At 44.2% G+C, this 15,464-nt stretch overlaps 1 protein-coding gene across 3 annotated transcripts in view; it reads right to left on the bottom strand.

The window, feature by feature from the left end:
* Positions 1-129: 129 nt before the first annotated feature.
* WIPF2 (WAS/WASL interacting protein family member 2) overlaps positions 130-15,464 on the bottom strand; it is a 35,988-nt gene continuing 20,653 nt past the window's right edge. For all 3 annotated transcript variants that reach the window (XM_004378067.2, XM_004378066.2, XM_004378068.2), the window contains exons 3-8: positions 12,931-13,063; positions 12,125-12,241; positions 10,891-11,547; positions 3,138-3,344; positions 2,387-2,488; positions 130-2,161 (exon numbers count right to left, since the gene is read on the bottom strand). In XM_004378067.2, the coding sequence (XP_004378124.1) occupies positions 2,121-2,161; positions 2,387-2,488; positions 3,138-3,344; positions 10,891-11,547; positions 12,125-12,241; positions 12,931-13,063 (1,257 nt within the window). In that variant the 3' untranslated portion in view covers positions 130-2,120. The remainder of the gene's footprint in view (positions 2,162-2,386; positions 2,489-3,137; positions 3,345-10,890; positions 11,548-12,124; positions 12,242-12,930; positions 13,064-15,464) is intronic.

Here is a 15,464-nt window from a genome sequence, read left to right as displayed (position 1 = left end):
TGTGACACAGTCCAAATGCTGAGGAATATGAGGGCAGCAGGTCAGATGAGAGGATGATGACAGCCCCAATGAAAAGCTGGGGTTTGGCTTTTACTTGTGATACTTATTTTGATGCTCTAAGTTTGAGTACAGGAAAAAAAAAAAAAGATATACTTTGATAACATCGTACAAAAGGCATCAATTCCCATTTCAAAAATAAATGGGAAGACTTCACAGTCAAAGTTCAGTAACTTGTCAGCATCTACCCTGGAACCCAGCTGCAGTATTAGCTCTTGTACTCTCTTTTTCCCCTCTACCTTTCCCTCTATGAGTGTCTCTCTCAGCTCCAGTCACTTCAGGATGCTGGGGATACTTCTGAGAGACAACTGCTAACAGATTTGAAAATAAGAATGATAAATACGAGTGATTAGAAGAAGTCTGGTGACTCACCTAATCATAGTCTGTCCCAAGTTAATGTGGTCCAGGGGATGGAAAAGGAGAGCAGACGCCATACAGATAACCTAACCTGAGCCCTCCCTCACCTAGCATTGGGAAGACTTGGATTTCACCTGGCAAGATGCACAGATCCTTAGCCTGTGATCCAAAAGACTGGGAAGGTCCCTAAGGAGTCTAAAGCTATGCTGTGGCCAGTGAAAATTTTTAACTAACTTTCCCCACCCATTTCAAAGTACAGCCATGGCCTCCCTGCCCCAGGGAACCCCAGGAGCCCCCATCTTGCTGTTGGAGAAGGGAAAGTCTCTGTCTCATCGCCCAAGCTAAGTTCCTACCTAGATTGGAAACCTGCTTTCTCTGAGCTCTTTAGCCAGGGCCTAGAAGATGAAGAAACCCGTACTGCTGGCTGCCAAGGAAGATCTATTAGACTGAGGCACATCTCACTAACGTCTTTGTGCTTCTTGGCATAGAGGGATCCCTGACTACCCTCATTAAGCTTCTACTCACTGCCTTACCCTTGTCTACTCTGCTGTGTATTGACCCTTGCAGTCTTGGGAGGGTGAGGGTGGTGGAGGAAGAACAGGAAGAGCCTGCTCAGTCAGATGGGCTGTGAACTTCCAAACAAGCAGGTCTAAGTTAGTCTTTTGTGGCCCCGCAGAGCCAGTCCCTTCCATGAGGTACTTCTCTGTCATGCTGGAGCACCCACTGGAGTTGAAGTTTTCTGGAAAGGACTGAAAGGGCTACTGGCCTTCAGGACCAGTCAGAAAGGCTGAGGTGGGGTCAAGGTAAAGGTCAAGGCCTAGGCCCTATCTTCCACCAGAGGTTTCTCGGGTTTGTGAATCAGGAATGAATGATGTCCCCTCCGCCCTGCAAAAAAAAGCAACTTTTCTTTTGAGGGGTTGGGGGTTAGAGAGAGGAAAAACATCCCTCAGGCTCAGTACCCTGAGGAAATAGGGCAGGGAGTCCGAGAGGATTCAAATGGCTCCTGATCCCTTTGCTGCAGAGGAAGTGACTAGTTCTAGAAGGATCCCCAGTTTATTTCGCCCTCTCCTCTTTTTTTATTAGATGTTTAGTTCAACTGATTAGTGTTTATATCCAACTTATCCCTGGGAGGGGGGAAGAGAACAAAACAAACAGTACCCCTAAAAATAAAGCAGAACAATTTCCTTGCCTTTTCTCCAAACCTGACCTTTAAAACAGATCACCTGTCTACAAACTCCTTTCCTGTTTCACTGAAAATGCCCACCCCACCCCCCAGAAGTCCTGGCCATGCCAGCCTCCTAAATGATGAAATATATCTGCCAAGTTTCCTCCACAGTGGGTAGGAGGAGGTAGGAGTACCATTCTCTACCCTGCCCCAACAATGAGTTAACTCATCACAAGGCACCTTTCCCCAAGAGGAAAGCCGGAGACATGGAAGCTTCTTCCTCGTTTGGCTAGCAGGGCTGCTAGAGGAGGGATGAATGCAGGGTTTGAGACCCTACTGCCAAGATAAAGAGTCCAATCACCAAGTCCAGAGACGAGATGCATAGATGGAGGTGAGCTGGGAGGACGCTTGGAGTCTAGGGGTTCTTTGCACTGGAGAAACACATCAGGAGCTCTCATGCAGGTTTTAGGGGAATGGAAGGGACCATCTGAGAAGAGGAGAAGGTCCATCCTTTTCCTGAGGAACAGGATCAAGCCAGGCTTCACCTGAGAATGGGTGGCAGAGGTGGTGCTCCACGGACAGCTGGAAAAAAACAAACAAACACACACACACATACACAAAGGTCACCCACTAGACCCTGAATAACCCAAAATTCCTGAAATGAGAGAGAGACCCTTTAAGCTAGTCTTTGAATTTGGGGAACTGGGTTTTGTTGTTGTTTGGTTTTAATAAAATGAAGATAAGGATAATTATATTTCACCACATTCTGTGCAGTTAAGGAGGAGCATTCATTACTACTATTCTCACCTCGATTTGTTTTGCTGGGGTATATTCTCTGAAAGTGTTTATATTCTTCTGGAGCAGGAAAGTCTTCTACTGGATGGAAGGAATACTTTGACTCAAAATCATCTGAAAAAGAACAGAATATTTGTACCACCCTTCCTCGTGTTCCCACAGACCTCTGTATCACCGTGACTCTCCCTTTCCCAGTCTCCTGTGCATTCGGAGATACTGCCAGGCCTGCCTCACCTCGTAAACCAGTTCTTGAGAACAGAAGAGCAGCACCCTACACGCCACACACACTCAAAGGCTCTTCAAATTAAGGAGTGAATCCTTGGGCTGATTCTTAAAACCTTTCCACCAAAATTCAGGCACAAAACAGGAAAGAAGTGCAACTGTTTGTACAGGAGCAGAAAGAAAAAGACCCGTGTTTCAGTAACATGGTCCTCTTACAGACTGTCACCATGGGAAGCCAAGTGAACTGAATCTACAAATTGATAGAAAATAACCTAAAATAGGAATACTTGTCTCCAGCTAGTTAGAGATTTGGCCAGATAATTCCCTTTTGACTCAGGTTACTCTCATGTAGCTCTGCGACACAGCTGGGATAGCCATCTCTTGGCCCCCCTAAAAGGTAGCTCAAATTTTCTGAGTGTGGCTTGACCACATTCCAAGGGTTTCCACACTAAAGACATATCTTTAAAGTAATAACCCTGGATGACTGGAGTCAGCAAAGTCAGCACAAGAACTAGGCGACTTAAACAGCTTAACTACTCACCCAAGAAAGATCGGACAGTGGTAATAGAATCTCTGTGGCCATTCCTCAGGGGTGGTGGAGGAGGAGGTGGCCCAGCTGGCGTCCTTGAGGGCGGAGGTGGGGGCTTTCCTCGGCTCAGGGGTTCTGACCCATGCATTCGGTATGGTGGAGGGGGAGGGGGAGCATCCCTGGCACCATTTCGAATCATGGGTGGTGGGGGTGGAGGAGCTGCAATCGAAATCCAAAGTAGTTAGGCTTGGATGTAGAGATAGCAAGGGGTAGAGGGATTTGAGAGACATGGGGTAAAAGAGTTCCTTGGTGCTCTGCCAAAGAACCAGGCTCTGAGAGCCTCTGGGTAGCATTAAATATCATATTCACCCTCCCCTTCATCCCTGTTTCTTTAACAGCATCACCACTCTCCCAGATGCCAAGGTTCAGAATAAAAGTATGACTCTTTTTCATTCCCCACGACAAGTAAGTCAAGAGCTCCACCAATCTTGATGACTTTTTTCCTGCTTTTTCGTATCTTCCTCCACAATTCTAATTCAAGTCTTTCTCATATTTAGTCTGGTCTACTGCAAAAGCTTCCAAAATGTTTGCCCTGCTTTCAATCTCTAATCCCTCCATTCTGCACATCACCAACTCACTAATCTCCCTAAAATACTTGCTCAAATTTTTTCAAGGGCTTTTCATTTCCTACATCATAAAGTCTCAAATCCCCTCTTCTGCACCTCCACTGAAGCCTATACATATCCCTACCACTCTATCGTATTATGATTAGTCATTATACTGTCCCTCTCCCCCAGTATAGTGTGTACTCCTTAAAGTCAGAGCAGTGTCATTCATCTGTGTTTCCAAGCACAAACGTACAGCACGTGGTAGGTAATCAATGTTTGCTCAATAAACTGAATTACAAGTGTTTTGCTCTTGTGACTTCCCCTACAATACTCTGAAATGCCATCCCTCACCTTATTACCAGATTGTATCTATCCTTCAAGGTTCAACTAAAGTCCCATCTTTTCAAGACTTTCCCAAACCAGCCCACTCTATTCTGATCCTCTCCTTTGCTTTCCCACAGCATGTAGAGGCTCTGGCACTTATCCTGGCACTTACTAGTACAGATTAAAATGAGTGATTTTCAAAATACATATAGGGGGAAGCTAACCAATGTTCACCTTGGGAAGTTATACATTCTCCAATGATACTGTCATCACTCAAGAAAAATTGGGAATGGCTCTTTTGGAATTACCACACCCATAAATACCATTATATGATGGTCACATTTCATTTCTGAGGTTGCTCCACCACCACCACCAAAAATATTTGTACTAGGTCTAACTCTACTTTTTGGCCATTTGTAAAAATCAAATCCACCCTTAAAAGACAAAAATTTGCCACCAAGTAAAAGCAAGTGTAAAGAAATGGCAACACATGCTGGGCGGAGGGCTCTGGGGACCGTGGTCTCGGGGAACATCTAGCTCAATTGGCATGACACTACTTATAAAGACAACGCTCTACATTCTACCTTGGTGAGTAGTGTCTGGGGTCTTAAAAGCCTGTGAGCGGCCATCTAAGATACTCCACTGGTCTCATCCTTTCGGGAGCAAGGGAGAATGAAGAGAACAGGACACAAGGAAAAGATTAGTCCAAAGGACTAACTGTCCACAGCTACCAAGGCCTCCACCGGACTGAGTCCAGGACAGCTAGATGGTGCCCGGCTACCACCGCTGACTGCTCTGACCAGGATCACAACAGAGGGTTCTGGACAGAGCTGGAGAAGGACGTAGAGCATAATTCTAACTCACAGAAAAAAAAAAGACCAGATTTACTGGCCTAAAGGAGACTAGAGAAACCTCGAGAGTATGGCCCCCAGACACCCTTTTAGCTCAGTGGTGAAGTTACCTCCGAGGTTCACTGTTCAGCCTGGGAGTGGACAGCCCTGTAAAACCAAATGAGACTAACGAGGTACAGGAGCCAAGTGACAAGGGCCAGAAGGCAGAAGGGGAGAAGGAAGCTGATGATAGGGAACACAAGGTTGAGTAAGGATATTGTTGATGTGTTGTGAGATTGTTAACCATTGTCACAGGGCAACATTGGTAGTAACTATTAAATGAGAAGCTATTTTGTTCTATAAGCCTTCATCTTAAGTGAGAATAACAGCACAATTGGAAGAGTGTCATCAATGTCACTGAACTGTGTATGCAGAAATCTCTGAAACGGTGTATCTTTGGCTATGTGTATTTTCACCAAAAAAAAAAGGTTGAGAATTTAGAGGGTTAAAATGTTGTGGGGTTGTTAACCAATGTCATAAAACAACATGTGTACTACTGTTTCATGAGAAACTATTTGTTCTGTAAGCCTTCACCTGAAGTACAATAAAATATAAAAAAAAAGAAAAGAAATGGCAACATCAATGAATTAGGTATAAAGCCTCCCAATGACAATATCAATGGAACAGGCTCTGATGTGTTTAAATTCCTATGCTTCGCATTAACTAATAATAATAGCAGCTACGATTTACTGGGTATTCGTTATATTTTAGGCACTGTCCTGAGCACTTTATATGCATTAAATATTAAAAAATTCTTACAACCACTCCTGGAAAGTATGTGGTATCACCCCCATTACACAAATGAGGACACTGAGACTCAGGTTACCTGACTAGGGTCAAAGACCTAATAAAAATAGACCCAGCACACTCCTGCTCTCTCCACTATCCCTGCCACATTGCTTTTCATAGCCACCTCAAGTATTATGTATCTTATCTCCCCAACCAGATCTACAACTCAGTGAGTTAGAAGTGTGTCTTTTGGTACCTAGGTGGTGCTGAATACCCCTAAACAGTACACGGAGAAGACTACTCGGCTTAACAGACAACATATTGTTTTAGTAATAAAAGTATATTTCATTATTTCTCCTGAATTACTGTCGGAATTTCAGTAGAGTGACCATAGTTAAGTATATAACATAGCAATGGGATGATGTTCATATACAGGGAAGGAGTTCGGCACAGTAGGTCCAATAAACGTTAGTTTTCACTTCCCGTGAGACAGATTCAGAATGTCAACTCTCCCTCACTCTTTTCAAAGTCTGTTTAAGTATGAGTAGGATCCTTTAGGGGCAGTTATTAAAATCACCTTAACATCTCCCACCACATCTCTGAGCCTTGTTTTTATTCCAAATCTGCCAAACCAAAGCTCTTTCAGGTCACGCTCAAAATACTTCCCTAAAACCCAGACTTCTCAAGGCCCTGAGTGTATCTACTACAAGGGAAAAGCTAAGGAGAATAAGGTGGACAGTGTTAGTTAGCTAGGCTGAAAAGGACACCAGCTAGACCCTGAGCAGGTGGCAGTGATGAGAGCCAACCTGGGCTGGCAAGATACAGGAGGACCAAGAGTGACCTGTTCGGCTCCTTCAGCTCCTTCTCTCAAGGAGGGTCATCCCAACCAGGTTCCACTATCTCCAACAAGTTCCTGAGCTCCTTGTCAGATCCAGTTTTACAACTGTTTTCAAGTGACAGAGCCAGAACCCAAGGAACTTAAGAAACAATCAGTTTACAAATGAAGCCCTGGGGTAGGAAAGAGTAAATTCAAGATAACCCTAACTTTGAGGAAAGCATGATGGTATCAAGTCTTTCAAAAAAAGAAAGAAAAAAAAAAAATCCCTTTAAAATGGGCAGTTTTTTACTCTACAAAGGAAAAATTCCGGAAATAAACTATATACCAATACGCAAGTTTTTTGTTTTTCTTTTTTTAACCTACAATTTTTTTTAACATAACCTGCACAACAACACTTTGAGATGGGTATTTTTATTCCCATTTTACAGATACGAAACTGAAACTGTCAGAGTAAAAACTTACAACTTTCGCAACCTGAAATTCTAATACCAGTAGAACAGTTGCCGTGGAGTCAGTTTTGACTCCAATACATAGGTTTTTTGATCTCCGAGAAGACTGCAAATGCAAACAGTTCCTATAGAAGCAAAAGTACATAATATTGTCATGATATGATTTAATAACAGTGATCAGTCTATGAACTACCTGGAAGCCCTCTGCATAAAACCACTAACAATTTATCAGTACACTACAGTTTACAAAAGACCTTCACATCTACTTTTGATTTTACAACCACCTCTGAAAGTACTATTAACACTATTCTACAGATGGGGAAACAAACTCAGAGAACCAGAGTGATCTGCCCAAGGCCACACAACAAATAGAGCTATAATACTGAAAAGACCTCCAACTAAAATAGCTCACTTTTTCCCAGCGTATGACTCATCAAACTAATCACTGCTCTGGTTACTGATATGGAAAGTGGGCTGAGGCCTCTGGTAGGCCTCAAAGTTGATGATGGCTAACGGACAGGAAAACAAGGCGCATAACTTCAAAATTTTCTCAAGAAACCACAAAGAACTGAGACGTGGGAAGCAAGAAGTCTGCAGACATTTAAAGCTACTCAGCTCAGCCCACAGATATTGCGTTTTTCTCTACTTTTATTCCTGGCTTAGTAGGAAAAGACATGGGCTCTGCTGAGATAATGGGTCTCTTAAAAAATCCCTAAGAGTTAAGTAGTTGCATGGGCAGCAAAGTCGAAAACATTTACTACCTGCCCTTTACAGATACGTAAACCAAAAGCCCACTGCGGATGAGTCGATTCAGACTCATAGCGACCCTACAGAGCAGGGGAGAACTACCTCATAGGCTTTTCAAGGCTGTAGTCTTTATGGAAGCAGACTGCCACACCTTTCTCCCTCAGAGCAGCTGGTGGGTTCGAACCACCAATCTTTCAGTTAGCAGGTGAGCACTTCAACCACTGTGCCATCAGAGCTCCTACTTATAGATACACAGTGTCATTCAAATGTGTTCCCTGGGTCACTCAATTCTCCTGGATTGTTTCTTTTCCCTGTGGTGAATAAATGTGTTTGTTTTCATGTGTGAAAAATACCACCCTCATTCAAAAAATTCTTTATAACCATGTGAAAAACATCAGATGGGATGTTCCTACCTGTTCCAACAATAAATTAACAAACATTAAAAGAAGAAAAAATTAAAATCTGAACTTTGTAGAATTAACGGCCACCTTAGGACTAGAGCTAGGGAGACAGGGGTCAGGATGCATCAGTCTACTGTTTGACTACGCTACATTCGACCTCCAGCTCCTGGAGTACACATCTGTAAGTACCTATCCAAGCAGCCCAGCTTAAAGGGCTTTTAAGGCTTCTTGATGACAGGACTTATTTACCATTGTTCTATAACTGCAGGGGCTGACTGTTTAAAAGCTCAAAAGCCATTGATGAAGGGTGTGGCTCGAAGTCCAATGATACAAGAATACCAAAACCAAATTAAACCCATTGCCATCCAGTCGATCCTGACTCACAGCGACACTACAGCTCAGAGTAGAACTGTCCCATAGGGTTTCCAAGGCTGTAAATCTTTACTGAAGCAGACTGCCATATCTTTCTCCTAAGGAGCAGACGGTGGGTTCAAACAGCCAGCCCTCTGGCTAGCGCTTTAACCACTGTGCCACCAGGGCTCATGTAGATCTAAGAATAAGAAAGCCAAAATTCCTGGATCTAAGAAGGCCCCAGACAGCTGTCTCCAATTTCAGTCAACCTGTTTTTTGGAAAGATTACACAACTTGTTTTACCTTTTCTAGGTTCCCTGGAAGAAGTTTACATCTTTAATTCCCTCCTTAACCAGTTTAAGCTCCAGAGCCCATTATTAAAATCGCTCCCTTGCAAACACCCTTCGCTCTCTCCCTTAATCCCTCTCTCCCTTAATCCCACATGCCTAAAATATGCTAACCCTGGTTAAATACAACTCTGCAGGTAATCTGTTCCTGCAAATGCAGAGTTGAGCACACACACCATGCTGGTTAATCTCACTGTAAATGTATGGCCCCTAATCTCAAGTGGGTTTTCCCACACTGCTGGCAACCTGCTACATTTCCCTAGTCTAGCCACTCTCCCACACTCCCAGATGACCATTTCATACCTCTCTCTCCTCAAATCTCCTTGCCTCACCTCACTCTCAGGTAATGGCCTTGCTTTCTATTACACTGAGAAAACAGAAGCAAATCAGAAGAAACTTCCACAAGTTCCTACCATTACAGACCCACCTACACACTTGCTTCTATGCCTGTATGTTCTGCCTTCCCTCCTGTTATCATGGAACAAGTATCTGCGTTCCTGTCAGGCAAATTCCTTACCTACGGATCAGATTCCATCCCTTCTTGCCTACTCAAGGACATTATTCAAGCAATTTGTTTCTTCTCTCTCAATCAATTTTTTTCCTAGTAGATCATTCCATTAGCATATAAACAGGGGCAGGGGTGAGGAGGGAAGTGAAGGAGGGTGGGAGTAGGGAATCCTCTTCCAGAACCACTCCATTTATCTGCCTCCCTTCACAGTAAAACACAAGGGATTTGTGCATTGCTATCTCCAATTCCTCTCCTAGCCCTGCTTGAACCCACTCCAATTGGGCTTTCACCTTCACCCTCCACCACTCCACTGACATTACTCAAAAAGGTCCCGTGTTACTTGGATATCCAAAAAACGACTCCCATGTTCCTAAAACCGGTATCAATTTTCCGTCTTCAACTTACATGACCTATCTGCAGCACTGGACACAGCTGATCACTCCATCTTCCCTGAAAGACTTTTATTAGCATCTGGGATACTCTCTTGGTTTTCCTCCTCCCGTCCTCACTGGAAGCTCCTTCTCAGTTTCCTCTGCTGGGTGCTCCTCATCTCTCTTACCTCTAATGTAGGTGTTCCCAGACCTCAGGCCTCTTCTCCATCTATAATCACTCCCTAGGTGATCTCATCCAGCACAGGGTAGTTTTCAATACCATTCAAATTTATCTCTCTAGCCCAGACATTCCCCCTGAACTTCAGAGTTTAATAGCCAACTGCCAATTCATTATCTCCTCTTGAATGTCTCAAACTTAGCCAAAAATGAACACCTATCTTCCCCTCCAAACCTGCTGTGGTCTTAACCATTTGCCTGGTTTATTGCAACAGCCTCTCAAGTGGTTTCCTTTCACCCACCCCCCATGCCCTACTGCAGTCTGTTCTCAACACAGGAGCTAATGATCTTTTTAAAAGATAAATGAAATCATGCCACTCCTGCTCTCAAAACTCTCCAGGGGTTCCTCATCTCGTGCAAAGTCTTTACAAAGTTCTGCAATGTTTTCCCATGGAGGTCTAGCTTTCTAACCGCCACTGTTGCCACTGTTACCTCACTCATTCTATTCCTGCCACACTGGCCCCCTTGCTATTCCTAGAATATGTCAAGAACACTCCTGCCTCAGGGCCTTTGCATATTCTGTTCCTAATGTCTACAACAGCTATTCACTCAGACAGTTGTTTAGCTTACTGTATCACTTTCTTCAAGTCTCTGCTAATCTGTCACCTTATCAGCAAGGCTTTCATTGACCCTACTCCCACCCCAATTTTTTAAAATATCATTACCTTCCCACCCAGTATATCCTACTCCCTTTCTCTGCACTGGTTTCTCTAAAGCATACTACATACTATGGATCTATATACATATTTTACCAGTTTATTTGTTTGTCTGTCCATGACAGCAGGAATTTTTTTGTCTTCTCTATGTACTGCTATTTCCCTAACACCTATAACAGAGCCTGCAACATACAAAGGCGCTCAATAAATCTGTTGAATGAACTGACGACTTCTTATTCTTTTCCATCACTGAAGGGAAGCTTTGAGAAAAACAGTATAGGGGGAAAAGAAGTGCTTCCAGGCACTTACCTGCTCCTCGACTGGGAGGGTCTCGGGCTGGGGGAGGTGGCCTATTACTCTGTAGAGAGGGAGAGGCTGAGGTGGGTGGAGGAGGTGCTAGGCCTCTGACAGGCCCTGGAGTCTTCCTATGCAAAGAATTGTGTCTCTGTGGCAGCTCAGGGGCTGACTCATTAGTAGGACTGGAAGGTCCATTGGGGACCCCAGGAGGCTGGCGGTAAGGCGGCGGAGGAGGAGCCAGAGACTGGCCACTTGGTCCTGTTCTGATATTCACAGGGGAAGGAGGTGGTTTGACTGGGGGAGGAGCAGGAGGTCCCTCTCGACCAGAGTGAAGCCTTTGTCCAGGTGTCGGCGGCAAAGGTTTCTCTCTATTGTAGGCTGGGGTTTTGCTGCTGTGCACAGGCAGAGGTGTAGGGGGTGCATTGGCACGCCTCCCTGGGGGGGGTGGAGGAGGGGCAGAGGAGCTGTGCTTCATGCCGGTACTGCTGGTGGTATTAGGCCGGGAGAGGTCTGGTAAAGAGGGTCTCTGCATCCTGGGCAGTTCTGGGAGTGAGGCTCGACTGCTGTCTGTATCATCTTGAGGGCGGCCGCTGGCTGAAGACACCGGAGGCCTTGGGGCAGCAGCTCGAGAACTGGAGGCTTGCAGGGCTGGTTTTCCAGCTAGGTTCTCTATAAATACACCAGACAGAACTGGGTCAACAGAGCTAGGTATATGTTGGTTAGTATGTCTACTTCACCCATCCTCCTCAGTGCAATCTGCACGGCAGCAAGGAAAGCTCTTGCATAGTTCTAGGTTTTAATCCAGTGGCGGGGTCAGGGCCCATTAACAAATATTACTGATATACATTAAACATATTTTTATTTAATTCCTCAGCTTTCGCTTTATTCTACTTTATAACTCCTCCCCTGCTCCCACTCCTCCTTCCACCTCTACCTCACTTCTGAATCCCATTTGGCCCACTTGGAACCAATGAGAAATTAATGCACTTGCTTAAGGGACACTGAGCTTCTGTTAAGGGCGATGGAATAATTTGCAAATGGTAGTGGTGATGATTGAACAACATGATGAACACAGTTAATGTCACCGAGTCGTACATGTAAAAAATGCTGAGATGGCATGTGTTTTGTTACATACGTATTTATCACACACACAAAAGATTTAAAGACAAGAAAAGATATATTGCTTGGGGTGGGGGGAGAAATTAATGCACTTGGAAAATATCTTAAGAAAGTACTTATCCAGTACCTGAAACGTCCTTGGCTCCCACAGGTCTGAGCTTCGGCACACCTCCTTGGAAGAGACCTCCCTTGGGCTGCAGGGCAGCTGCTCCAGAGCCATAACCACCACTGCTTCCTTTAGGCTCTGGAAAGCACACCGTTAGGGTTTTCATTTCACATGCTCTGAAGTAGTGACCAAATCAATCCTGAGGAGAAAACCCTTCTCTATCTGGGCTTTAATTTGCAAACAAACCAATCTTGCTTCTCCATAAAAAAAGCTAGGCCTCTCTGTTCCACAGCTTCGTGTGGAGATGAAACTTCACTGTGATGAAAGAGAAAGAACAAAAGGAACAAGGAGCCGATCCTCCCTTATTTAAGGCACTGGGATAACTGGAATGAAAAATGTTTGGCAGAACTCTCTGGCCTCTCCTTTCCAAGTTCTAGATGGTAAGGGGGCTAACGGCTCAGGGACCCAGGTGTGAGCAAACTCTGCAGAGGCTTACAGGAATGGACACTTGTAGCAATTATAAAAATATCCTTGGCTTCAGCCGAGAGGTTTCTAGGAATAAGGGGATCTCCTTAGAGAACAGTCAAGGATGTGCCCCTATTAAGCATCTAGTTACAATAGGAGATGGGACACTTAACCCTGAGAATGCTTCCCAAAGGTGAAGAAGAAACTTCTAAGGTATTTAAGTGAGCAGGTGGGAAGAGAGCCAAAAGATACTCCAGGACAAAACTCTCCCACTCAGGACTCAACAACGACAGCCAGACAAGTCTCCAAGTCAATCCTGGGATCCTGGTGATTCAAGACTAGGAAATAAAGCTTAGACTCACTCTCGAGGATGGGAGCACTCCTATCATTAATGTTGGTCACCTTCTTCAGCTTAGTCCCTTTGCAGATGTCCTGTAAGAGGGCGCCTCGACCCCGCTGCTCATCTCTACTCAGCTTGGGCTGCACTGTGTTTGCCTGGAGGAAGAGGAAAATGTTAAGTTCACCCTAAATAGTCCCCTTCCATCACAAGTTTGAGATAAATGACTTCAGTTAAACTGGGTTCCGTGAGAAGGATGACACAACCTCCCCTAGCATTCTGCCTGTCTAACCTAATCAAATATACATTTGATACAATTATCATTGATACAATCATCATTCTTCTTAGCTCTTTTTCTCCTTTTCCACCTTCTGTGAAGTGTGTGAGTCTCCCTCCTATTCAGAAGCTTATGACAGGGGGCCTGCACTAATTCTTACTGAGTACCTATGTGTTAGTCATAGTGTTAGATGCTTTATATGTATCATCATCATCGAGGCAAACGTATACTGAGCCCGTACTATGTCTCAGCTATTGTGCTAAGTACATTACTTCATTTAAATCAAGCCCCTAAACCAGTCATTCAAATCTCCTTCCTCTTCCTCATTCACCAAACTCTTTACTTTCTAAGTGTCTTTTGAATTCATCCTCCACTCTCCATCCTCACTGCTCCAGTCTAGACCCTCAATTTTCAACACCCAATTCACTGTCCACACTGTTAAGAGTGACCCTTCTAATACAAACTCAATCAGGTCACTCCTGCTGCTGCTGAAAATACTTCAACCCCTTTCCATCATCACTAGGAAAAAAAATCCAAACCCTCAGCCAACACCTTCAGCTTCATTTCTCACCACATCCCCTCAAACAATAATCTATACCCAGTCTACTTTCTCACAAATCAGCACCCTTCCACATTCTGCATCCTCAACTTCTAAGTGCCCTTCCTCCCTCTACGCTTTCTGGCTAAACTCTACTTATCCTGTAAGACTCAAGTATCACTTCCCCTCTAGATGCCTTCTTTGACTGCCTCTTTTTTAACTATATAAATATTTTCTTGTTGTAAAAGAGTCAGGTAATACACATGTATAGAGTAAAATTATCTGGATTTTCTAAAATTTTGTACCTAGCTGAGTCCCTGATACATAGTCTCTGTGATGAAATGAGTTCCTGTATGTGGCCTTTTGCTTTGGTTCTTCGGAAAAACAGCTTGAGAGATTTTTCCCCTAAACCCTGAGAAGTTACCTTTGCCCTAGTTTTCTATCCCTGAGGGTTTGTTACTTTTGACCAGGTTGACTGACATTTCTTAGGTAAACTGTAAACCACTTGTGGTTTGATACTTTTTGTCTGGTCCTGGGCTGTAGCCTGCCCTGTGACTGGTATGCACCTTGCAGGAATTGGTCACTATATTATGTAAATGAAGTAACTATAGACTATGCAAATGAAGTTACCACAACCTACTTTGCAAATAAAGCATCTATGGCCCTCCGAGAGGGGATTGGTCAGTTTCGACTGGTCAGTTCATGGCTCTGGTGGAAGGGCCATGTCTTGAAACTGACGAGGGGTTTGTGTATATTTGCAGCCAACCCCACAGAGGTTTTTCAGACAAGCAGCAGGAAGCAGCAGAAATGAGAAAAGGCAAGAGAGAAGAAGCAGAGAGAAAGGAGGCAAGAAAACTCCTAAAAGAACTGTAACACAAGTCAAGGGCTGTTAACACAAAAGACAGTGACAGGCCCAGAAGGAGTCCAGCAGCAGAGTCAGTGGTGACAGAGGGCAGAGCAAAGAGGAGCCTGTCCTGAGGGGACTGAGAGAAGGCCTGCATGGCCAAGAGGAACTGAGAGAGCTGCCCTGCCCTGAAAAAGGGAAATTTTGCCTACATGATTCCTGATCCTGATCCCAAGTAGTAACTTGTTACTTCTTAATAAACCATTTAACTTCATCTTCACCTTAATCTCTCACCACATCCCCTGAAGCAATCATCTAAACTGTAAGTATAGACTGTGAGTTCTGTGTGGCCATTTTAACAAATTATCAAAGCAGAAGAAATGCAGAGTACAGCGGGAGGAATGGCTAGTGTCAGAATTGGTAAAAAGGCTGGAGAGTGTAAGTATGTCTGACCTCCATCTCGTGGGACTCAGCTTTGGGCTGACCCTGGTTATTATCCTCCTTGGTGTTAGATAGTTTCTGATGCCATTTTACAGACCCCAAGAAAAAGCTACTGAGTGAATGACTAAGACAGCATGGGCAGTAACCCACATGGAGATTCAAGGAGACACTATGGGTCCTCAAATCCCGCTATAACCAGAGAAACTCTACTTTTATCTATTTCACTTATTGGGCTTCCACACAGAATTTCATCTACAAAGGGGGTTCAATCCTTAAATAAAATGTAAGTAAACCAGAGATTAATGGAAAAAACACTGGACCAGAAGTTGGCAGACCTGAACTCTAGTCCTAGCTCTGAAACAAATTAGCTAGGCAAGTCACTTTTCCTCTTCAGGGCATAATTTCTCATCTGTTAAACAAACAAACACACACACAGACACACACAGACACACAGACACA

This window comes from Trichechus manatus, unplaced genomic scaffold, assembly GCF_000243295.1.
Source record: "Trichechus manatus latirostris isolate Lorelei unplaced genomic scaffold, TriManLat1.0 scaffold00054, whole genome shotgun sequence".
Classification (NCBI taxonomy): Eukaryota; Metazoa; Chordata; class Mammalia; order Sirenia; family Trichechidae; genus Trichechus; species Trichechus manatus.
Note: the sequence above shows the minus strand (reverse complement) of the source record. Positions and strands in the feature narration are given on the sequence as shown.